The following is a 25,620-nucleotide window of genomic DNA, read 5'->3' as shown; positions in this document are numbered from 1 at the left end:
GCGAAGTAACAACTGGCATCACAGAAATACAAAGGATTATAAGAAAAATACTATGAATAACTATATGCCAGCAAATTGGACAACCTGGAGAAAAATGGACAAATTCCTAGAAACATACAATATTTCAAAACTTCAATCAGGAAGAATCAGAAACCTGGATAGACCAATAACAACTAATGAAATTGAACCAGTAATAAAAATAAAAAATAAAAACTTCCAGCAGACAAAAGTCCTGGACCTATGGCTTCACAGGCAAGTTTTACCAGTAAAAGAAGAATTAACACCAATCTTTCTCAAACTATTGCAAAAAATTCAAGAGGAAGGAAGACTTCCAAGCTCTTTTAATGAGGCTAGCATTAGCCTAATTCCAAAACCTGATAAAAACACTACAAAAAAAGAAAACTATAGGCCAATATCCCTGATGAACATAGATACTAAAATACTCAACAAAATATTAGCAAACTGTATCCAGCAATACATTAAAAAGATTATACACCATGACCAAGTGGGATTTGTTTTAGGGATGCAAGGCTGGTACAATATTTGCAAATCAATAAATGTGATACATCAAATAAACACAATGAAAGATAAAAATCACATGATCATATGAATCAATGCAGAAAAAAGCATTGGACAAAATCCAGCACCCATTTATGATAAAAAAAACTTTCAGCAAAGTGGGTAGAGGGATCATATCTCAACATAATAAAGGCCATATATAACAAACCTACAGCCAACATCATACTCAATGGGCAAAAACTAAAAGTGTTTCCCTTAAAATTGGGAACAAGACAGGGATTATCTGCTTTTACCACTTTTATTCAACATAGTACTGGAAGTCCTGGCCACAGCGATCAGACAAGAAGAAAAAATAAGAAGCATTCATATTGGAAAGGAGGAAGTGAAACTGTCATTATTCACAGATGACATGATATTGTACATAGAAAACTGTAAAGACTCCACCAAAAACTTACTAGATTTAATAACTGAATTTGGCAAAGTAGCAGGACACAAAATTAACATCCAGAAATGGATAGCATTTTTATACATAAAAAATAAACTCTCAGAAAAAGAAACTAAAAAAATCCCATTGCAACAAAAACAACAAAAAGATACCTAGGAATACACTTAACCAAGGAGGTAAAAGACCTGTACTCAGAAAACTATAGAACTTTGAAAAAAGAAAGAGAAGATACAAACAAGTAGAAGCATATACTGTGCTCATAGATAAGAAGAATTAACATCATTGAAATATCCATACTACCTAAAGCAATCTGTAGATTCAATGCAATCCCTATTAGAATACCAGTGGCATATTTCATAGATCTAGAACAAATATTCCAAAAATGTATATGAAACCAAAAAAGACCCCAAATAGTCTCAACAATATTGAGAAAGGAAAACAAAGTAGGAGGGATCACAATACCAGATATCGAGTTATACTACAAAGCCATTGTAATCAATACAGCCTTGTACTGTCACAAGAACAGGCATATAGATCAGTGGAACAGAACAGAGACTCCAGAAGTCAACCCACATCATTATTGTCTATTAATATTTGACAATGGAGGCAAGAGCATACAATGGAGTAAAGACAGTTTATTCAATAAATGGTGTTGGGAAAATTGGACAGCTATGTGCAAAAAAAATGAAACTAGACCATCAACTCACACCACACACAAAAATAAACTCAAAATGGATAAAAGACTTAAATGTAAGTCATGAAATCAAAAAATTCTAAAAAACAGGCAGTAAAATCTCAGACATTCACATAGCAGTATTTTTGAAGATACCTCTCCTAGCACAAGAGAAACAAAGAAAAAATAAACAAATGGGACTACATCAAACTAAAAAGCTTCTTTCTGCACAGCAAAAGAAACCACCAACATAATGAAAAGGAAACACTCTGTATGGAAGAACATATTCGCCAATGATACATCTGATAAGGGATTAATTTCCAAATTATATAAAGAACGTATACAAGTCAATACCAAGAAAACAAACAATCCAACTAAAAACTGGGCAAAGGATCTGAATAGCCACTTTTCCAAAGAGAATATACAGTTGGCCAATAAACATTTTTTAAAATGCTCAAACTCACTAATCATCAGAGAGATGAAAATTAAAACTACAGTGAGGTATCACCTCATAGCTGCCAGAATGGCAACCACCAATAAATCAACAAACAAGTGCTGGTGAGGATGTAGAGAAAAGGGGACCCTAATGTACTGTTGGTGGGAATGCAGACTGGTGCAGCCACTGTGGAAAACAGTATGGAGTTTCCTCAAAAAATTAAAACTGGAACTTCCATTTGACCCAGTGTTCCTACTTCTGGGAATAAATCTTATGAATTCTGAAACACCAATCAGAAAGAATATATGCACCCCCATGTTCATAGCAGCATTATTTACAATAGCTAATATCTAGATACAGCCCAAGTACCCATCAGTAGATGAGTGGATAAAAAAGCTGTGGTACATTTACACAGTGGAATACTATGCAGCTATAAAAAAAAGAAGGATCTCTTACCCTTTGCAAAAGCATGGAGGGACCTGGAGATTATTATGCCAAGGAAAATAAGCCAGTCAGAGAAAGACATACATCACATAGTCTCACTTATATGTGGAATCTAATTAACAAAATAAACTGACGATCAAAATAGGTCCAGAGACATGGATGCATGGAACAGACTGACAGATCTCAGAGGGGAGGGAGGTTGAGGAGATAGTAAGAGAGATTAACCAAAGGACATATATATGTGCATATATGCACAGCACATGGACACAGACAACAGTGTGATGAAGGCCTGGGGTAGGACAGGAGTTGAATTGAGGCGGGGAAGAGGGAGGAATGGGGGACATCTGTAATACTGTCAACAGTAACAAAATTGTTTTAATGCCACCTTTCAAAAAAAAAGAGGGTTCTCTATATCCAAGCTAGTACAGTTCATTCTAATAAGAATCTCAAAACTGTTCAAGTGATGGTCTGATTCTGCGTCATCTGGTTTTACATTTGAAGGTTAGCAGATCTCCTGGAACTGGGATGATGAAAGTCAGGGACTGCCTCTTCTGAAGTTAGTTCCTAGGATTCTTACACAAACATGCTGTTTATCTACAAGCTACATATTAGTCAAAGTCAGCACTTACAGAAACAATGTCAAAAGAATGGTGGGGTGGGTTACAATTCCCCACTGTTACATACACAGGGACAGGAGAGCTTGGTGGGTGAGAAGATGGCCTCTGGAATAGGAGGCCCGGTTCAGAATTTCCGTTCCATTACCTCGAGCTCTGATCGTACGTAGTGAGCACTGAATTTCCAGTCTCTGTTTCCTCATCTGTGCAGTGGGGATGACAATAGTGCCATCCCCCAGAGCTGTCTGGAGACTGAAGGAGGAGTCCTGGCGAGACCTCAGTGCACTGCCAGTACACACAGGCCGCGGTCCTCAACCATGAGTGTGCACACATTGCCTGGGAGCTACAAACACTAGGTCTCAGGGGTCTACTGCCAGCCATCCTGACTCCACAGGCCTGGGGAGGAGCCCAAGAATCTACATTTCAATACACACTCCCCAAGTGATTCTGAGGCAGGTGAAGAAACATCTACTCAATAAATGCTTATTGTGGCTCTGGCTAGGTAGCTCAGTTGGTTAGAGCACCATCCCAATATGCCAAGGTTACCCATTCAATCTTTAGTCAGGGCACATACAAGAAGCAACCAATGGCCCAGCCGGTGTAGCTCAGTGGATTGAGCATTGTCCCTGGACTGAGAAGTCTCAGTTTGATTCCCAGTCAGGGCACATACCCAAGTTATAGGCTCGATCCCCAGTTGGGGGCATGCCGGAAGCAGCCAACTGATGACCTGACCAGTGTTGCTCAGTGGTTAGAGCATCACCCCATGCACTGAAGGATTGCAGGTTCAATTTCTGGTGAAGGGCACATACCTGGGTTGTGGGTTTGATCTGTGGCCCTGGTCGGGGCACATGCAGGAAGCAACCAATCAATGCATCTCTCTCACATTGATGTTTCTCTTTCTCTCTCTCTCTATCTTTTTCTCTCTCCCTTCCCACCCTTAATTCCACTCTCTAAAAATCAATAGAAAAAACATCCTCAGATTAACAACAACAAAAAAGAAGCAACCAATGAATACATAAATAAATGGAACAACAAATCGATGTTTCTCTCTAAAATCAATCAATAAAATTGTAAATAAAATAAATAAATAAATGCTTGTTATTACCATCATTTATTTTTGTTGTCCCACTTGATACTCAGGGCAGTTCTATAAAGTCTGACCTGGTAACCCACTTCACAGGTGCAAAATGAGGCTCAGAGAAGCAGGTCAACGGCTCCAGATCACATAGCAAACAATGGGCCAGGGAGTATCTCAGCTGGGTCTGCCAACCCCCAAGTCCAGGCCTCTCCAAGCAGGATGTGCCAGGGCTCCCTCCCTGAGCAGCTTTTGTCCTGGAAGAGGCTGGGTGGGTATCCCCAGGCCTCCCCACCATCCCCATCGTTGCTTCCTCCTCTAGTGGCTAATCAGGTCTCGCACACCATCCCGTTTCCTTCCCGCCTACCAACTGCCTCCTTTGCTCCTGATGGCACTTCCTGGCCTTATGCCTTCCTATTATCTCCTCTGCCTCCAGAGGGATTGGAGCAGGGGATGGAAAGTAGCAGAAATAGGGCATGAGACCCTCAGGAACACAAGCCTCCCTCCTGAGGACTGGACTACCTCTGCATGAGGACCCTATCCCCACCCCAGGGGCATATGCCTGGACAGCCATCACTTGTTTACAACATGACAGGAGACAGGGGTTTCAGGGCAGAGTCAACTTCCCCACAGACTGGGAACACAAAGGGAATGGGCACATGGTGCCAGGACAGACCCATCACGGTCTGCCACCAGCACCAGGTCAAAGACTCTCAGGACATGATGTCACAATGATCCAATGTGCTGGATCCCATTCAGAGGCCGTCTCCAGACTGTCCCTTTCCAGCAGGTTGCCCTTCTCCCTCCAGCATCACCTGGCTTCCCCAACTGTTGGACATCCCCTCAGCACACAAACATAGCTTTTAAAAAAAAACAACACAGCCCTGGCCAGTTTGGTTCAGTGGTTAGAGCATCGGCCTGCAGTACAGAGAGACCAGGGTTGGGTTCCCGCTAAGAGCATGTACCTCAGTTGCAGTTTGTCCCGGCCCTGGTTGGGTCGTGCGGGTGGCAGCCACTCAATGTGTCCCTTTCACGTCGATGTCTCTCTCTCTCTCTCTCTCTTCCTCTCTCTCCCTCCTGCTTGGTCTGAACAAAAAATGGAAAAATGTCCTCGGGTGAGGATAAAACACACACACACACACACACACACACACACACACACACACACAGAAAACGTCCCATTTCTCTGCTCCCATTCACTGCAAGTCGGGGCACATGTGCCCCCACTCCCTCACCCCCACTGCACTGGCCCCTCTAACCTTCTTGTCTACTCCTTTCCATTTCCCCTGCCCTATCACAGTGATCGATGACCTCCCTCTTCCAAATCCACCCTCACTTTTCCAAAGCTGACCCGGCTGACACACCCTGCTCTTACCTCTGGCTTCCCTCCTTCTCGATGGGCCTCTTCACAAATCTCAGAGGTCCAAGGCCTCCCTCCCTGTAAGCCCGTCCATTCCCATGGCTTCAGGTGCCAGCCATCAGGAAGCTCCCAGCTTCCAAACCTCATCTCCAGGCTACCTGTATCCACACACCTCCAACTGCCAACTTGACATCACCACCTGGGTGTCCAAGGGCTATCCCAAACACAACACGCACAAAACAGAGAAATCTTTATCTCCCCATTTCCCTCAAATATCCCCCAATGCCATGCCCCATCTCCAAAACAGTGTCCACTGATGAACTGAGTGCCTGGGCAAGGCCTCTCCCTTTCTGGTCTCTGTCCAGCTGTGTAACAAAACCATCCACGGAAAAACAGGGGCAACTATTCAAAGGACAGACTCCCGCTGCACACCCTGGGAGATTCCAAACCAGTTGGCCTGGGGTGGGTCCCCGGCATCTGTAGTTTGTAAAAGCTCCTTATACGACTTTTATATGAATCTAAGACACCCAGCCCCTATCCAGCTTCTTGGTTCCAGGGAGCTCTGGTCCTGCCTCAACTTCCCTATCTCACAAGCTGCAGTTTGAATCTTGTTTATCCCAACAGCCCTGTGGGGTTAAGGCTCTGATTATCCCCATTTTACAGATGAGGAAACTGAAGCTCAGCGGGACATGACTGGCCCACGGTCACATCAGAAGTAGAACCAGGGCACTTAACTCTACCTTATATTCCTAAACCCAAACAGCCCCTCAAGCCCAGAATGGCACTCTGAGCTGGAACCCCCTGCCCACCCCTACCGTGGAGAAGCCAATGGGCCCTCCAGATCCAAGAGCTGCCGTCTGTTTCCCTTCTCCCACCCACCCCACCCCCAAGGCCCCTGAAGCCTTTCCAAATCCTGCAAAGTGTGCCTTCCCCCAGTGTGTCAGGAGGTCACCTGGGATTAATCTGGCTCTGGGCCCAGGCTGACCCAGGCTAGAGCTCCAACTCTGCTATGACACAGCTGTCCTGAGCTATAAAATGATACCTACTCTTGGAGTTACAAGAAGGATGATGAGTTTATGGCCCCACATTTGAGGCCTGGAGTTGGGGTGTGAATTGTGTGTCCCAGGCAGGTCCCGGGCTCGACCTCCATGGGGACAGCCTGGCTGGGCCGAGGCTGCCGCCCACTACGGGGCCTGCCTATCTGCAGCCAGCCAGGCCCTCACAAAGAAACAATAACAGGAAACCAGCCGGGGGGAAGTGGACCAGGGCCAGCTGGAAAACCTGAAGGGGCGGCGGCCTCCCAGGCTGCCGGGTGTGGCCTCTTCCATCAGCGGAGCTCCAGAGCCACACAGCACTGGGCCTGGACAGAGGGCTGACGGACACGGAGCCTCAGCCCACAGCACGGTGAGTGAGCGCTCCCCAACCCCAATCCACCCAGACCCATTGCCATGTGTCCAAGACAGGAGGGTTCTTGCCTCTACCCCTTCTGTAGAGTGTTTGCTGTTGGGGTCCAGAGGAAGATCCAGTCCTCGGGACAGACGGTCTTCTCCTGGCACAGAGCAGGGCTGGGAAGTACACAGACGGGTGTCCTCGGGGCTGAGGGAGAGGGTAAGAGCTAGGCTCTCCCACATGTAGACTCTCCCACTCATTTTACTTCCCATTGGTGCTGGGTTCAGAAGGGCAGAATGCTGCCTGAGTTGCCCAGCACACCACAGCCAGAGGACTGGCACCCAACCCTAAGCTCCCCCTTGGTGCCCCTTCCCCCATGGGAGACGATTAACTGGGGCCTGTCATGCCCTCCTTCGAAGACTCTGTGCTGGGACTGGGAGAGGAATGCCAGAAGGGGAGCTCTGAGCCTCAGCCCCTCTGTCAGCCTGCACCCCCATTTTCAGAATAGACAAGTTGAGGCTGAGGAAGCCCCTCCCCTACCTGCCCCACTCAGAGCTGTGGAAGCTAGGGTCAGGAAGGTGGCCCACCCTTTCTCCCTGACACCCAGATACCCATGACCTTCATATTTTAGGGGAGTCTCTCAAAAGGACTTGAAGGCAGTGGTCTAGGTTGAGAGCCCAGCCTGGGGACGGTGGTCCTGGGTGCAGATCCCAGCTCTACCACTCGCCTCCCCCTGTGACTTTGGAAAAATGATTCCACATTATCAAACCTCAGTTTGCTTATGGGAACAATGGAGGCAGAGTCTTTATACAATTCCCTGTGGGAGCTGGGGGCAATGCATAGAAGACTGTTAAACAATGGAGCTCATTATTTAACTACCAACAACCACCCCAGGAGTTACATACAGCCTTCTCTACTTCTCATGAAGGAAACTGAGATTTGGAGAAGTTAAGTAAGAGTTGGGGTGGAGCCCTAGCGGGTTTGATTCAGCAGTTAGAGCCATTGGCCTGTGGTCCAGAGAGACCCGGGTTTGGTTCCCACTAAGGGCATGTACCTCGGTTGCAGTTTGTGCCCGGCCCCGGTTGGGGGTCATGTGGGTGGCAACCACTCGATGTGTCTCTCTCACATGGATGTTTCTCTCTCCCTCTTCCTCTCTCTCTCCCTCCTGCTCTATCTGAAGATAAATGCAAAAATGTTCTCAGGTGAGAATAAAAAAAAAGAGCTGGGGTGGAGAGTTCAAACCAGGATCCTGTACCCAAAAGCCCAAAGCTCAGGCTCTTTCTTCTCCATGTCTCAACTTTCTCAACCATAAAATAAAGGATATGGTCTCTTCATGAGTCACTTTAATACGGAGAAGTACACACCTGCTCCCAGGAGAGCTCAGAGTGTGGCAGCTTCAAGAAATCACAGCTGTGTTTACCTGCTACCCCAGAGCTGACTGTGGTTGTGAATGTCATAAAGGTTTTGGCCCCTGAGTCTGTTGGTCCTCAGCTGGTGAGAGGGAGGAGGCGAAAGCGAGAGGATCTCAACTCAGCTCCAGAGGGCAGCAGGTAATCTCCAGGGGCGAGGAGTCGGGGAGGTATCCACTGGCCTTGAGAGGGTTAAACTACCCACTCTGCATTCAGGACCTGAGTAATTGTGCTGCTGAACAAGGGCCGGACATGGGGGCAGGAAGCTGTAGGGGACCGTGCTTATTTTCGCCCAAAGCTAGATGACTCACAGCTCTGCTGCTGCCTCAGGAACGCAAGGGGGACACAGTGGCCACCAGCTTGTGAAAATTCTTGGGCCCCTTACCCATGTGGACCCATGCCTGCTATATCCCTCAGCAGCACTGAAGCTACTAAAAGAATGCCCATTTCACAGATGGAAACACAGGCTGAGAGAGGCTGAGTTGTCAGTTCAAGGTTACAGTATGAGGTAAAAGCAGGATATGAGTGAGGCCAGCTCCTTCTGACCCCACAGCCCCTACCACACTCCACAGTCAAGCTTGGAGAGGGGAGAAGTCAGGGAGAAAAGCACCTGAGAGTTCAAGCCATAGAAGCAGGTACCAGGATGAGCCAGAAGCCAAATAACCCTAGGGAAGGAATGTTCTAGGAAACAAGTCTTGCCTTGAGGAGTTTGGCTTCTGGCTGGTGATACTGAAAAGCCCATCCTAGCCAGATCCAAGATGATGTTGGGTGGAGAAATCATAGAAGGCTTCCTGGAGGAAAAGCAGGAGCTCCATGGGATACTGGCAAGTCTTGGTCCACAATCTGATCATCAGTCTTATCTCTCTGTGGCAGGGAATGAACCCAAAGGTCCCTAAATTCATTCAGGGACCTCCCGACTGCCCGTGTGAGGCCACACTATAACAGTCAGATCCTGGCAGGTGTACATACTAGGAAGAGAAGGAATCAGGGCCTGTGGGACCAGGCCAGGCAGGCAGTGAATGAGATTTCCTTCTGGAGATGAACAGAGGGGAGTAGGAAGTGGACTCAGGGCAAAACCAGGAAATGAGGTCAGGTGTGAGTCGGTCAATCATGTCCATCACCTCTAGGCTGGAGGGAGTGAGTAGATGAGGGTCAAGATACGGAGCACGTACTGTATGTTGGGCTTCCAAACCATGATTTCATTTAATGCTCCTGACTAGGGAGGCAGTTATTATTGGTAAAGCAACTAGAGCTCAGAAAGGGTAAGGAATGGGCCTAAGGCCACACAGCTCATGAGCGACTGGGCAGGTTCAAACAAGCAAGTGGTGGGGCTCACTCATGCTGTCACCCCCACTGCCTGCCTCGAAGCCTCAAAGTCAAGAAACCCAGAGGAGGCTGGTAAAGTCTCTGTGGAGTGGGTGTTCTCTCCCTGAGGCTTGGAGATGCCCCATTAGGAGACAGGGGCATAGATTGAATGATCCTGGAGCCCAGAGACCCCAGCACAAATTTGTTTCAAATCACAAACGAGTTCTGGTGAATTGGTAGAATCCACTTCCAAGATTGTATTGAGGACTCAAGGGCTGAGTTCAAATTCAGTGGGAATGAACCCTGTGGTTGATTAGTGATGTCTATCAAGGGTATGGGAACCTATGAGTGGCAACCTATGAGCTCTGTTTGCCAGCCTTACTGTAAAAGGTTCCCTGCACAGTGGTAGGTGTGTGTTCATCGGGGACCCATAAGAAGGATAATGTTAACGTCCTCAAAAGATCAAAATCTTAAAGTTGGCATGTCTGACATCATGGGCCGTCAAAGAGGCTATTTGGGGACAGGGAGTAGCTTCTTTGAGTTATACCAATTATTTCACTGCTCTAACCAAACAAGTATTATCTAAAAATAAGCAGATCTGTTTTGAATCCTGTGAGCAAGGAAGGACACAGTAACAAGACCAGAACTGAAGACTGAGGCAGGATGGCAGGCAGCAGTGGGGACACTAACACAGCAAGGAAGGGCCTTCAGGAAGAAGGAATAGCCTATGCAAAAGCCTGCTGGAGAGAGGAAGAGTACTGTGCATTCCAGAAACACCTTGTTCTCCTCATGGAGCAGGGAGGTAGGGAAGAGGGGATCCGGAGGGGTGGGAAGGGGACAAGACATCCTGCTGGGCCTTGAACACTGGCTCAGGAGCTAGATTCATTCTGCAGGGGTTGGTGAGCAGGGAGAGGGGTCAGCAGGAAGAACAGTCAGCATGGGAGCAGTGTGGTCAGTGTGGTCAGCTCAAAGCAGAGTCCGCTCAAAGCAGTGTGGCCAGCAGGGGAGCAGTGTGGTCAGCGTGGTCAGCTCTAAGCAGAGTCAGCTCTAAGCAGTGTGATCAGTGTGGCCAGCAGGGGAGCAGTGTGGTCAGTGTGGTCAGCTCTAAGCAGAGTCAGCTCTAAGCAGAGTCAGCTCTAAGCAGTGTGGTCAGTGTGGCCAGCAGGGGAGCAGTGTGGTCAGCGTGGTCTGCTCTAAGCAGGGCAGAATCTCAAGGGGAGGGGATCAGGTCTGGGACCCACAGGAGCCGGTCTTGGGCTGAACTGAGCTGCAAACCAGGAGAAAGCCCTAGAGGCCAGCTCATAGCTGCCCAGTCCCACCCCCAACACACCCATTCCCGGGGCCTCACCTTTCATCCACCCAGAGTCTGTGGCTACCAACGCCCAATTAGAAATGCTGGGGCTTCAGCAGACAATCGCAGAGTCCCTAAAGGAGTTTGGGGATCCCTGACTCCAACCTCTGCCCTGAACTAAAGTGGTGGGGTGGGAGGGTGGTAGGAAGAGCTGCCCAGGCCACACAGGAAGCAGGGTCTCAGAGAGTCCCCTCCCAAAGATACTCCTCCTGCACACCCTGGGCCCAGCCCCTCATCCCTGATCCAGGGCCTCTGGGCTGGAGTCCAGACTCTACAGGAGGCTGTGCTAGGACGAAGTGTCCAGACCCTCCCCCCAGTCTGGGGCTTTGCCTGGGGCTGGGCTCAGCAGCCAGGCCTTGTCCCAGCTGACACTGAGTGTGCTGGCTGGAAACAGAATGGCTAGGCCCAAAGAGCAGAGACTCTTTAAGGAGTTAGCATGGGCATATTCTCAGGGACAGGGATGTGTACTTGCGTAGGCACATTTGAGGGTGTGGTGTATCCAAGACCGGAGAATGTCATGTGTGTATCCCTGACCTAAAGGCTTCCTCCATCCCACCCCCAAGGGCCCTCAGCCTAGTCAATACCTGCCCAAAACCCAGACTTGACCCCTGAAACCTCAGGCTTGAGCAGAGCCCTGGTCAGGTCAAGGAGCAGAGGTCTGCCGATGGTCAAGGGCCAACCCAGGGGTATCTACCAGGCTGCCCCACTGAGTGGCTCCCAGCTGGGTCCAGGCTTCCTGGAGTTGATTTAGCTACAAACCGAGGAGCTCCAGCCACTCCCCTCCCCTCCCTTTGTGCCCTGCAAACCCCTAGTCTCTCCTTTTAAAGAGCACAGAACTAAGCAGATCTTACAGCCCCTTCAAGGCCAAATGCCAGCAACACGTGGGGGCCACAAAGAGAAAAGGAGCAAAGGGGAGTTGCCTGATGCCCCACAGCAGGACAGAGAGCAGGACTCACTCCTGGACTGAGACCCTCAGACCAACCCAGGCCCTCCTCTCCTTACCCTCTCACAGCATCCTACACCCCTCCAGCAAAGCACACACCACAATCTGAAACTGCATTTTCATCAAATGGCAGCGTCCATCTCCCGCACAGGGATGCAGCCGGTGTTTGCTCCTCATGTGTGGTTCAGTGTCTGCCACATCGCTGGTGCTCAGTAAATGTTTGTTGAGTGACTGTAGCCCCCAGGCTCTAGAGACAGGCGACCTAAATCCAGGAAGAGGAGAGGGAAGGGTAAGTGCAAAGGCCAGAAGGATGTACCCAAGTCTGGTGGGTATGAACATCCTACGTGCTGGAACTACTCTTGGAGGCTCAGCCCCCTTGAGACCCAGGTAACTGGAGAGGAGCGGACAGAGGCACAGGACCCTCACTTGGCTTGGCCTTGAGAGCTGCCACTTAGCCCTCAGGCCCAGCCCAGGCATCTAGGTTTTAATCTCAGTGGTCCCACTCACTGTGGGCATAGAGCCGGACCCGGGGCTCTCCAAAGCCCCAACCTGCCATCCAGCCACTGCCTGGGTCCTCTGAAACTCCTCTCCCCTTCTCCCGGCCTCCATGCCTGTTCCCCAGGGGCCTTGGGCCACACTGTCCTCTCATTTGGGGCCCTCCAGACCTTCCCAGAGTGACAGAAGGCACAGAGGGCCTGCCCTCATCCACAAGTCCATTTGGAGCTGCCCTTGAAAGTCTCTAACAGGGTTCCGAGGATGGGCATTGTCCCACATCCTGAGTGACAGGGACATAGCCAAGGACCTGGCTTCTGCATGCCAAGCACGTACACCTGAGCTGCTGCTCAAACCCTTCCCCCAAGACAGTTGCTGGGCAAGTTCCCAGGGCTGCTCAGCTGGGAATTTCTTGGTGTGGAAATCACTCCCACTATCTGCAGACTCTCTACATCTCTGTCATAACCAATCCACTCAGCAGCAGCCCCTTCTCTCTGAAATGTCGTGAGAGCAACCAGGAGACATGTCTCCTGTTTGTGGCAAGGTAAAGGGCTGAGACAAATCTGACCTCAGCTGTGCTCGGCCGGTACCTCCAGAGGTGCAGCCATGGAAAATCCTGCTCCAGCTGTGGGAACCGTCAATCCTGCCACCTGACCTCCTCTCCCTCCACTGTAGGAGGCAGCACAATCATTGGGAAAACCCTTCCCCTGGGCATCCTTTTTGATAGCCAAATTTCTAACACAAAAGGCAAATGACACAAATAAGCATGGCTTTTCTGATGGAAAAGTCCCTCAGGTCCCATTGAGATTAGTGTAGAAGGAGTCCAGGGTTTAGAAAAAGATCTGGGTGAGGGCTCCAGATCCACTGCTTCCGAGTAATTTGTCTTAAGCCTCAGTTTCCTCCTCTGTGAAATGGGGCTGATAATTCCTACCTCCTGGGGATAGTGTGAAAACTTAATAAGATAGTATCTGTGAAAGCCCAGCAAGAAGAACAGTTCATTACTATTACTGTATAATTGTCATTGAAGGTGGAACTGGGGGGGGGGGGGGTCTTGATAGAAAAAGCACTGTGTGGGGTGAAAGGCAGCCTAAATTCAAATCCTGGCTCTGCCTCCTGCTGCTGTGTGACCCGGGAGGACTCACTCCACCTCTCTGAGCCTCACCTGCAAAATGAGATTACATTGACTACATCACAGTTCAACCCTATGCCACTGAGGAGGTGCTCAGGAATCTCAACCACTCTCCCCTGCCCCAGGCAGGTAAGAGCTGTTTTAGGGTGGCAACAAGGGTCCAGCATGGGGGATGGAGACAGGATTTTGTAAGCCTCATCTCCCAAAGAAGCCCATCTCCAAGGTCCTGCCTGCTCACTAACCACTTACTGACAAGAGAGCTGAGCACACAGACCTCCCCCTGCCCACCCCAGCAAATGGCACACTGGTGATGTAGGATGACTCTGCAGGGCCAGTGCCAGTCCTGGTGCCAAGGGATTTTTCTCCAAGGCTCATATCATGGCTTTTACTGGACATGGGTGGAATCTAAGGGACTTTTCTGCACGTTCAGAGAATACTCTCTACGTGGAACCAGCCAAAGCCCACTGAGGAGTAATGTTCCCTGTGAGCCTCGTGGCCACAGCATGTGACTAGTGGCCTCTGCTTTATTTAAGTCCAGTGTGGTTATTTATTTGTCTGGCTGATGGCTGCTGTCAGCCCTGGAACCACAAGCCCATGCAAGCAGCTCCAGCAAAGAGAAAGCTGTGCTCCTCTTCACTGTGTCAGACAGGGTCCTGGCAGGTGACAGTATTGTCACCAGGGGTTCCAGTTAAGAGACTTTGTGATGAGAATGCTTAGAGCTGGGAGGTCAGCTAAGGAAACAAGGGGGATATTGAGGCATAAGGAGACCACCCAGGGCCAAAGACACAGAGGAAGGAAGGTTGTTTCCAGAGCCCAGGGAGGGACAGAGCCATGAGGGGCTGCCTGTTAGAGGCTGTCACCATGGAGACATGCAGCTACAGCAAAAAACATGAACCAGCACAGAGCCACAGGAAGACTGCCCCTGCTTCTGTCCTCCCATCCTTAGAGCTCCTGCTGGAGCTCCCATTGGCCAATCACCAAAAGCCAGGGCCAGGAGACCCAGGGGTCAGCCCCCTGCACACAGAGCAGAGGCCAGGGGCCCTGTGCAGGCAGTGGGGCCAGCAGGTGGGAGCCCACAAATCCCCCAACCAAGTGACTGTGTGTGAAGGAACAAGAATGGTGAGTACTCAGTGGAGCAGAACCAGAGGGTCAGTGAGGATTCATACATGTAAGGTTTCATTTTTAGCTACTGCTTATTGGCCATGTTGCCAATATTTCCTAATTTGGCCTGAAAACAACCCCAAGAGGTAGGTGCTAGTGTTCCCTCTGCACAGATGATGACATGAGGCCCAGAGAGGTGAAGTGTCGTGTGCATAGTCACGTGGTGACAGAGCAGTGCAGCTGAGGGTCTGTGGTCCAGGGAGCCTGTGGTCACAGTGGTCACCCTGGGCTGTGTGAGCCCAAAGAGGCAGGAGCCGTGTGCGGCGTGTGGCGGGGCCGTGGGAGTCGGAAAGATGTAAGTGGGTGAGACGGGAAGATCTTCTCCAGGAAGGGCAGGAAGCTGTGACTTGAGCTTCTCTGTGGGGCTGGACACCAACCCTGTGACAGCCCCAAGCTGTGCTGCAGTGGATGACACCCAGGGAAGTGCAGGGCTGTGAGGCAAGGACCAAGGACAGTCCCCAGAGAAGGACATTTGGGCTCAACTCTAAAGGATAAGTTCACCAGACAGAGAAAGAGGGAAAACCAGGAGTTGGGCAGCTGGCATGGGCCACTTCTCTCCTCCAGCCACCGCTCTCTTTGCTGTGCCAGTCTCGCAGGTTAAACGCCATCCGCACACAGCAACCCTCTGCCAGCTGCTCCAGTCCTGCTTCTTCTCCCAGATTTCCAGGCTGGTTTCCAGCAGCTGCTGGCCACGGCCACAGAGACGTTTAATAGACCACTCCAACCTGACACAAGTCACACAGACCATTGTGGTTTCCTCCCTCCAAACATGCCTACCCCCGTCTTCCGAATCTCAGTCAAGGCCCTGCTGTGCCCCCACTGCTCAGGCCAAAGACTGGGAGTTTCCTTGTTTTCTTCCCATCTCTTCCCTCCTATAGCCCCTTCAGCAGAAAGTCCTGCTAACCCTACCTCCAATACATATCCAGTGGCTATCCCCTCCTAAACCTGGTCTGGGACATTGACTCTCTCTTGGGTGACAGTGACTGCCTTCCCCTGGCCTCCCCCCCCCCAGCCAGCCCCTTCCCCACAGCCAGCTGCCTCAGTGTCCTACAGCTGCCATGGAAACACCCCCAGACGTGGTGGCTTGAAACAGCACAAATCTGGTTCTTCGCTAACTTAGAGTTCTGGAGATCGGAAGTCTGAAGAGTCTCAGTGGGCTAAAGTCAGGGCTGTGTTCCTCCTGGTGGCTCTGGGGAGAATCCATTTCCTTGTCCTTTCTGGCTTCTAGAGGCTGCCCACACTGCTGGAGGTCCACAACATTTCAAAATGTTTCTGTGGTCACCTCTCCTTCCACCTGACCCCACCCCCCCCATGGGTCTACCCACACAAGCCAGGAAAATCTCTCTATCTCAAGATCCTTAACTTAATCATATCTGCTAAAAAGCCTTTTGTCAAGTATAGATTCCAGGGATGAGGGCGTGGACATCTTTGGTGGGGGGCCATCACTCGGCCTGCCACACTGACCTGGCCACCTCATCTTGCACCCCATTCTCTCCCGCTGTTCATTTCTGTCTAACCCAGGGGACTTCTTTGGCTCTTCAAATACACTAACCACTTTTCTAACACACTTGCTGCTCCTTCTGCCTAGAATTTCCTTTCTTCCCCTGCATTCCTAGGCTGACACTCAGATGTTGGCTCAAGTGTCATCTCTCTGAGAGTCCTTCCCTGGCCTCTCCGTCTCAGCTAGCTGCCCCCTCTGTTACATCCTCCACTGTAATCCCCTGACCACCTCTGATCACTAGCTGATGTTCATCCTCATTTACTTGTCTTCCTGGTGTTCCCACTAAGTGTATACTCCCTGAGGGTGGGGCCTGTCGGTCTTGCTCACTGCTCACCCCATGGGGCCCAGCGTACAACAGGTGCTGAGTACCCATCAAGGTTTGCACTCTGTCCTACTTAGGGGCCTGAAAAGTCTCTCTCCCTGTTTCTCAGTTTCAATTCTGTTTGTTTTACTTTTTCTTTGTTCAGTCACTTCTCATTTGAGGGAGGAAGAAAGAAACAAGACTTGTAGTTCCTTTCTAGGCAAAGAAGGAAATGACCCACCAGGCCTGTGTCCAGAGAGTCTGGTACAGGGGTCATGCCTGCTGCCTCCCCTGAGTCAGGACCAGTCGCCTGGCCAGGACTCCCCACCTCCCCAGGCCTTGTTTCACTGCCTGCCTCTTGCCTGGAATGGCTGCCTTTCCAAATCCAGTCTAAAAGGGCACCAGGTCTCTTCCAACTCAACTGCCTCATTTGTGACTAAGAAACGTGAGATGCAGAGCCAAGAAGGCCTCCCCCTGGGCACATGGCACTTGCATTCTGGGCCCTGCCCTGCTGCCCCAACCCTAGCAGGCCACTTCCTCATAGACCAGTGGCAGGAGCCGTCGGGTGGATTGGGTGCTAAGATCAGCAGTCCAAGAGGCCAGGCTGGCCCAGAGCAGACACCCTCAGCCCTCATGGAGGCCAGCCTGGCGCCAGTGTCTCAGAGGAAATGTTACTAGAGTTTGGAGATCTGGGATATGCAGAGGACAGGGCAGAGGACAGCCATGGCAGAGGTCTCCTATCCAGCACCTCACAAGTCCACATCTCTCCAGGCAGGAGCCCTGGTCCTACTACCACCCACCTGCTTTGTTCCTCTGAACCATACCAAGGGCAGCAGGTCAGTGACAGAGGGACCCAGCAGGGAAGGACTGATAGGGTCAGAGCTGAGAGGGTAACGGCCAAGGTCAGAACCTCCACCTACTGTGGGGCAATGGGAAAATTCCTCTCCCTGGAATTCTTCAAGGGCATGCAATCTGGGCAATGGCAGGGGCATTGCACTTAACAGGCCCCCATGCTTGGTTTCGTGTTCTTTCGTCTTAATATTAAATTCTTAATGACTTTTGAACATAGGACCCCACATTTAAATTTTGCACCGAGCCCTGAAAATAATGAAGCCAGGCTTGTGAGCCTAGACTCTCATCCCACACCCTGCCTCACCTTGCTCACGTGACTGCTCCTAAGCTGACCACCTCCGAGTTCTGGGCTGAGGCTAGGCCCTCTGGGCGAAGACGTGTTTCTTAAAGGCCTTCTAAAATGACATCACAGTAGTGTTGCCATGGGCCCTCAGGCTGGCCAGGGGATGTGTTTTTTAGAGGATCCTTTAAATCCCACATACAAAAGAGAGCAGTAGGTGCTAGTCAAGATAACAGAATAGGCACTAACTGGTTTGGCTCAGCAGTTAGAGCTTCGGCCCTCAGACTGAAGGGTCTGAGGTTCGATTCCTGGTCAAGGGCATGTACCTGAGTTTCAGGTTCAAACCCCCTCCCTGGTCGGGGTCATGCAGGAGGCAACCAATCAATGTGTCTCTCTCACATCGATTTCTCTCTCTCTCTCTCTCTCTCTCTCTCTCTCTGTCTCTCCCCCCCCCCCCCCTACTCTATCTAAAAACCAATGGGAAAATATCCTTGGGTAAGGAGAGTGAGGATTAACAAAAAAAGATAATGGAGTAGGTAAACGTAGTACATGCGTCCTCCCACAACCACATCAAAATTACTGCTAAACTACAGAACAACCACCATTCAGAACCACCTGAAACCTAGCTGAACAGAAGTCCTATAACTAAGAATGTAAAGAATAACTCACGTCAGACTGGTAGAAGGGGCTGGTCCCACACCCACATATGGTGGTTAAAAATCAAGAGGACGTTCCCTGGCTGGTGTGGCTCAGCAGTTAGAGTGTCAGCCAATTCTGGTCAAGGGCACATACCTCGGTTTCAGTTCAATCCCCAACCCTGGGCCCTGGTCCAATCAATGTGTCTCTGTCACATTGATGTTTCTCTCTCTCTTCTTCCCTCCCTCCCTTCCACTCTATCTAAAAATCAATGGAAAAATATCCTCAGGTGAGGATTTAAAAAAATATAAAAAGCAAGAGGATATGTCAGCTACAGAGGAATCTCCCAAGGAGCAAGAGGTCCCAACCTCACACAAGGATACCTAGCCCAGGAAAAGAAGTCCCCATAACTTCTGGCTGGGGAAACCAGCAGGATTGTGGTTGAGGGAGACGGAGGTCTGTTGGAGTCCCAGGCATTCCTCTTTTTTTTAATTGAATGTATTGGGGTGACATTGGTTAATAAAACCATACAGGTTTCAAGTGTACAACTCAATAACACATCATCTGCACACTGCATCATGTGCTCACCACCCAAAGTCAAGTCTCTTTCTATTTCTATTTATCCCCCCTTTGCCCACTTCCACCTCCCCGCAACTCCCTTTTCTCTGGCTATCACTATACTGTGGTCCATGTCTATGTGTCATATTTTTGCTTAATCCTTAACTTTTTTTCACCCGGCCTCCCAATCCTCCTCTCCTTGATTAGATTCCATATATAAGTGAGATCATATGGTATTTGTCTTTCTCTCACTGGTTTATTTCACTTAGGATAATAATCTCCAGGTCTATTCATGGTGTCACAAAAGGTAAGATTTCCTTCTTTTTTATGGCCAAGTAGTATTCCATTGTGTAAACGTGCTACAACTTTTTTATCCACTCATCTACTGATGGGCACTTGGGCTGTTTTCAGATCTTGGCTATTGCAAATAGCTCTGCTATGAACATAGGGATGCATATATTCTTTTGAATTAGTGTTTTGGATTTCTTCAGATATATTCCAAGAAGTGGGATTGCTGGGTTAAAAGGTAGTTCCACTTTTAATTTTTTGAGGAAACTGTACTGTTTTCCACAGTGGCTGCACCAGGCTGCATTCCCACCAACAGTGCACAAGGGTTCCCTCTTCTCCAGATCCGAACTTAGGTGGAATCACTCTGAGCTCCAGTGCTGGGGCAGCAGCTCGAAAGGTGCCAGGAACATATGGGGAGGAACTGAATTGTCTGACTTTGGAGCAGGAGCTGGAGGGGCAGCTTTCTCCCAGACAAAAGTGCTGGCAGAGGCCACTGTTCCTTTGCTGAGCCCTCCCCACACAGACCCAGCGGTGGGCATATCTGAGTCTCCATCAACCTGGCTAAGGCTTTTGGGCCCACCCTGGTGATGCCCTGAGGCCCACCAACCCAACTTCCAGCCACTTCCAGTGTCATTTCCATGCAAACGGCTTGTCTTGGCTCAAACTACAGACTTTCTTAAAATCTCTCAGAGGTTCACAAACCCCAAACAAGCAGCCTCTGGCCTCAGCCAGCCCCACACTTCTTACTTAGTGGCCCCAGGACCATTGCTAGCAGCAGCCAACCTCAGTTCGCAATGTGGCTCTCCCAGGCACTTCCGAGCCCAGCACAAATAGCAGCCAGCTTCAGATTGCTTTGTAGCTCATGTCAGGTAGCACCAGGCAGAGCATAGATAGCAGCTGACCTTGGCCTGCACCTCCCAGGAAGCTCCACAGCCAGCATACCAGGTGGACAGCTTCAGACCACGCCGCAGCACCACTAGCCTCCTCCAGAGCAACACACTCAAGTGGCGGACTCATTGGGGAACAGAGCCTGATGAAAAGATTCCTGCTCTCTTCCATATTCTGTCTACAAGAGACCACTTCAGATCGAAAGACTGAAAGTAAAGGGATGGAAAGAGACATTTCATGAACATAGAAATTAAAAAAAAAAAAAACTAGGGTAGCAATACTCATACCAAACAAAATAGACTTTAAAATAAAGGCTATAACCAGAGACAAAGAAGGACTTGGCTATTCTACTTCTGGATATTTATTCAAAGAAACACAAAACACAAAATCAGAAAGACAGATACATTCATATGTTCCTTGCCACATTTTTTACAACAGCGAAGATATGGAAGCAACCTGAGAGTCCATCAGTAGATGAATGGATAAAGAACTTTGCATAGGTATAATGGAATATGACTCGGCCATAGAAAAGAATGAAATCTTGCATCTGCAACAACATGGATGGGCCTAGAGGGTATTGTGCTGAGTGAAATAAGTCAGACAGAGAAAGACAAATGCTATATGGTTTTACTTATATGTGGAATCTAAAAAACAAAATAAACAAATAAGCAGAACAGAAACAGACTCATAGATATAGAGAATATCTTGACAGTTGCCAGATGAGAGGGGGCTGGTGGGGGGATGATTTAAAAAAAGGGGGAAGGCATAAAGAAGTACAAATTGGGCCCTGGCCAGTTTGGCTCAGCGGTTAGAGCGTCAGCCTGGGGTCCGGAGAGACCCGGGTTCGGTTCCCGCTAAGGGCACGTACTTCGGTTGCAGTTTGTCCCCGGCCCTGGTTGGTCGTGCGGGTGGCAGCCACTCGATGTGTCCCTTCACATCGATGTTTCTCTCTCTCTCTCCCTCCCACTCTATCTGTACAAAAAATGGAAAAATATCCTCGGGTGAGGATAAAAAAAAAAAAAAAAAAAAGAAGTACAAATTGGTAGTTACAGCATAGTCATGGGGATGTAAAGTATAGCATGGGGATGTAAACCCAGGAATATAGTTGATAATATTATCATACTATGTATGGTGTTAGATGGGTACTAGTTATATTGGGGTGATTACTTCATAAGATATATCAATGTCTAATCACTGGGTTGAACACCTGAAACTAATATAATGTATGTCAGCTGTTAATTGAAAACTAAACAAACAAAAAAAAGTAGTAGAGAAAAGCATGAATTTTGGGGGTCAGACAAACTTGGTTCAAATTCTGATTCTGCTGTTCGCTGTCTGAGTGATCTCAGAACTCCATTCCTTAGCTTATCTGTAAAATGAGGATTACAATTATGTCCACCTCAAGGGTTTTGGGGAGGATTAAATGAGATAACACAAAGTGCTTGGAACAATATCAGGCAAATAGTAGGTGCTGGATAAATGTTAGCTGGGTTCCATTGTTAGCCCCACCACTTGCTCCAATGTGAACATAACTTGTTTGCATGTGGTTTTCTTGGGTATAAAATGAGGATGTCTGGGTGCCCACTGCACAGGGCTTTGGGAACCATCATCAGCATAACCCTCTCCTCTAGAAAGCTTTCTCGACAATCCTCCTCTCAGCCTGATTGTTGCTTGCACTTTTTCCACACTAGCACATGTGACACTTAAATAGGAACTCTTTCTGTGTCTGCCTTCCCCTCCCAGGAAACTCTTTGGGCAGGAACAGAGTCTGATTTTGCTGGTATCAGCAGAGGGTGAAGGATGAAGGAGTGAATGATAAGGGGAGTTCAATTATCCCTGGGAGCTGCTCGCTCACCAGGGTAGTGACCAATATGCCCTGATGGTGTCTCCTCTCTTTCCCCAGATCTGTGCCTCCTGGGAAGATGCATTTGCCCCTGATACTGCTGGCCACAGTGGGCACCTGTCTAGGACTGCTGATGGCAGCTGCTGCAAGCACTAACCCTGCCCAACTGGACACTCCTAGCATGCTACCCACCCACCGGCGCCAGAAGAGACATTGGATTTGGAACGAGATGCACATTGATGAAGAGAAAAACACCTCACTGCCCCATCATGTGGGCAAGGTAAGGCTCAGGCCCAGAGCAGGAGAGGCCTCAGCAGTAAATGACCCACAGTAGTGATGGTGGTGGTTGTAGGGGTGGGGATGACAGTTGTGAGGGTAATGGTACTGGGGGTAGAGATGATTGGGGTGGTAGATGCAGTGGTGGTGATGGTCGAGATAATGAAGGAAAAGATGATGTAATAATGGTGATGATGATGCGGATGGTAAAGAGGAAGGTCATGGTGGTGGTAGTGGTGAGGATAATGGTGGTAATTGATAGTGATGGAGAAGAGAAAGGTGGTGGTGATAATGGAGGTGATGATGGTAATTAGGAGTGGAAGTTGGTGGTGGTGGTGGTGGTGGTGGTGGTGGTGGTGGTGGTGGTGATGGTGGTGGTGATGGTGGTGAAGAGGAAGGGGAAGCTGGTGACAGTGGTGGTGGTGATAATGGAGGTGATGATAATGGTGATGGTGGTGATGGGGAAGTGGAAGTTGGTGGTGGTTGTGGTGGTGATAGGGAAGAGGAAAGGGAAGTTGGTGACAGTGGTGGTGGTAGTGATAGTAGAGGTGATGATGATGGTGATGATGGTGATGGGGAAGTGGAAGTTGGTGGTGGTAGTGGTGGTGGTGATGAGGAAGAGGAAGGGGAAGTTGGTGACCGTGGTGGTGGTGGTGATAGTGGAGGTGATTATGATAATGGTGATGATGGTGATGGGGAAGAGAAAGTTAGTGGTGGTGGTAATAATGGTGGTGACAATGAGGAAGGGAAAGTTGGTGATAGTGATAATAGTGGTAATGCTAAGGAAGAAGTTGGTGGTGGTAGTGGTAATAGTGACCATGATTGTGATGGTGGTAGTGGGATGTGGTTGTGGTAGAAATGATGGTGTACACTATGGTTTATTTTCTCCCAGACCTTGGTCTGTGGACCAAATATCACTGGTTGAAGTGCTATCCCGTGCACAGGCTGAGAAGACCAGATCAGGGCTTAGGACAGAAGCAGCAAAGCCTGCCATAAAATTTTCCCATATGAAAGGTCTGGAAAACCTGAGCAGACTTCTATGAAATTGTACTGGTGATAAAGTTAATGGTCCAGGCAATAGTTTGCCAACCCTGGTCTAGGCCTTTGAACTTCCTCAAAAAAAACTTTCTCTCAGACCATCCCTCCCTACTTTCCTGTCACCCTACGGAGTCCCCCAGATTCTAGAACACCCACACAAGGTACTTGACACAAGCCTCCCCTCCAGAGCTCCAATGCCCACTTCCTCCCTCTAAAACTTGTTCACCCCCAGTCACCTTTCCTAGAGCTCAGGGTGATGACTGAACTGTCTGTGCTACACTGCTATTGATGGCAAAACCGACCATTCTAATTCAAAAGAATCACTCTAGTGGTGGAATTTCACACACAGTGACAGGCAGATGGACTAGGTACTTTGAGAGTTTTCAATGAGGAAAAGAATTTCTTTTAAGTGCATCAAATCTCACCATGTCAGTCCTTGGAATTTAATATAGTAGCTACAGAAATAACAGCTTACTGTGCTGATGAAAGGAAGTATGGTACCAGGTTCTGAGGAGACCACGGTGGGCAAAGGTAACATGGTCCCCATTCTTGTGCAGCTTTCAGTCTAAAATAGGGGCTGGCAGAACTGGCCTGCCACCTGGTTTTGTAAATACAGTTTTATTGGAATAGAGTCACACCTATGATTTAGTCATGGTTGCTTTCATGCTACAATGTCATGTTTGTATAGTGTGATGAAGACCATATGAGCTATCAAGTTGAAAATATTTGCTATCTGGCCTTTTCTGGAAACAGTTCACCCACCCTAGTCTAGAAGGATAGCACACATTAGACAAAGAACCCCATGAGCAGCAAAGATGCAGGAGCCCTCTGGTTATAGGGAAAAAGACTGGAGAGGACCCTTTGACGGAAGAGGGTCCAGTCTGATCTTGCATCAGAAATACCACAGCAGCTGGGGGAACCCACTCAAAGCTCCGCCAACAACCAACTGGCTGTGCCCATGGCTCCTTTGGCTCCCAAGAGTTACGGGGCAGTTAAAATCCCTCAGTGTGACTACTCAAGGGGAAAAGACACTTGCCCAGGATACAGCCCTAGGTGAACACAGCGCCAGGAAAGCACAGGGCTCCTGACTCCCAACATGAATATGAATGCCGTGTCATACAGAAAAATTCCATCAGCCCACCCACGTCCTTCATGGCGGGATAATTGTGCCATGAATCAGCCACTGCAGAGAGTGGCTGGTCCCAAGGAAATCTGCAGGGTGAGTCAGAGATTGTCAGCAGAAAGCAGGGAACAGCTGCGTCATGCACAGCCTGACATGGCCACCTTTGAAGGGTTCACCCAAGGGTCTTTGAGCAGCATCAGGCCTGCTGTCATCTGCCATCAGCGTTCACTTGGTACCTGTAATTGGGCTGGGGGGACAGCGTAGCCACATGCAGTCCCCACCCTGGATGGAAACAAGGGTGCATGGGAGGAACAAGGACGGGGCTCCAGGATCACCTCCTAGCTCCCAAAGATGGCATCTAAGGGAAGGTTGAAGCCCCTGTTTCTCAAGGCCAGAGCACAGAGCCTTTGTTTACAGAGCTGGTTGGACAATGGGAGTGAGCCCTGGGCAGACTTCCGAATCCACAAACACGGGTCAGCATGGCATTGGGCACTAAGACAATGTCAAAATATAGTGATAATTAAAAAAAATTTTTTAAATATGTTTTTATTGACTTGAAAGAGACAGAAAGGAAGGAAGAGGGAGAGAGAGAAATGTCGATGAGAGAAACATAGATCAGCTGACTCCTGCATGACCCTACTGAAGATCAAGCCCGCTACTTGGGCATGTGCCCTGACTGGGAATTGAACCCGTGACTTCTCAGTGCATGGGATGACGCTCAATCCACTGAGCCACACCAGTCAGGACTATAGTGATAATTTTTAAAGAGGAAGGCTCTCCATAACCTCAGTCTAATTATGGGGGAAATGTCAGACAAATTCCAACAGAGGGACTCCTACACCAGGACATCTCCAAATAGTCAAGTTCATCAAAAACACTGGAAGTCTGAGAAACCGTCACAGCCCAGAAGATTTTAAAGAGATATGATGACTAGATATAATGTGGTGTCCTGGATGGGATCTGAGAACAGAAAAAGGGCATTAAGTAAAAACTTCAAAAATCTGCATAAACTATGGACATGGGTCAATAATAATCTATCAATATTGGTCCATTAATTATAACAAAGGTACCAGAGTAATAATGTAAGACGTCATTAATAAGAGAAATTGGGAGCAGGAAGTATGAGAACTTTCTGTACCACCTTCTCTACTTTTCTATAAATCTAAAACTGAAAAATAAAGTCTATTTAAGGAAAGTTGGAGGGAAAGAAAACAGAAACTTATATTCAAATAAAATCTTACACAGAATTCTAAGAAAATAGATCAAAGCTGACTCACTCCCCCTCACTATT

The 25,620-nt window shown here is 48.8% G+C and overlaps 1 protein-coding gene across 1 annotated transcript in view; it reads left to right on the top strand.

Moving 5' to 3' along the window:
* The first annotated feature begins 6,921 nt into the window (after positions 1 to 6,921).
* Positions 6,922 to 25,620, top strand: part of CDH5 (cadherin 5) — a 37,541-nt gene continuing 18,842 nt past the window's right edge. Inside the window, exons 1-2 of the mRNA XM_036275992.1 lie at positions 6,922 to 6,970; positions 21,953 to 22,172. Of these exons, the coding sequence (XP_036131885.1) occupies positions 21,972 to 22,172 (201 nt within the window). The 5' untranslated portion in view covers positions 6,922 to 6,970; positions 21,953 to 21,971. The remainder of the gene's footprint in view (positions 6,971 to 21,952; positions 22,173 to 25,620) is intronic.

This window comes from Molossus molossus, unplaced genomic scaffold (genome assembly GCF_014108415.1).
Source record: "Molossus molossus isolate mMolMol1 unplaced genomic scaffold, mMolMol1.p scaffold_m16_p_21, whole genome shotgun sequence".
Lineage (NCBI taxonomy): Eukaryota > Metazoa > Chordata > Mammalia > Chiroptera > Molossidae > Molossus > Molossus molossus.
Note: the sequence above shows the minus strand (reverse complement) of the source record. Positions and strands in the feature narration are given on the sequence as shown.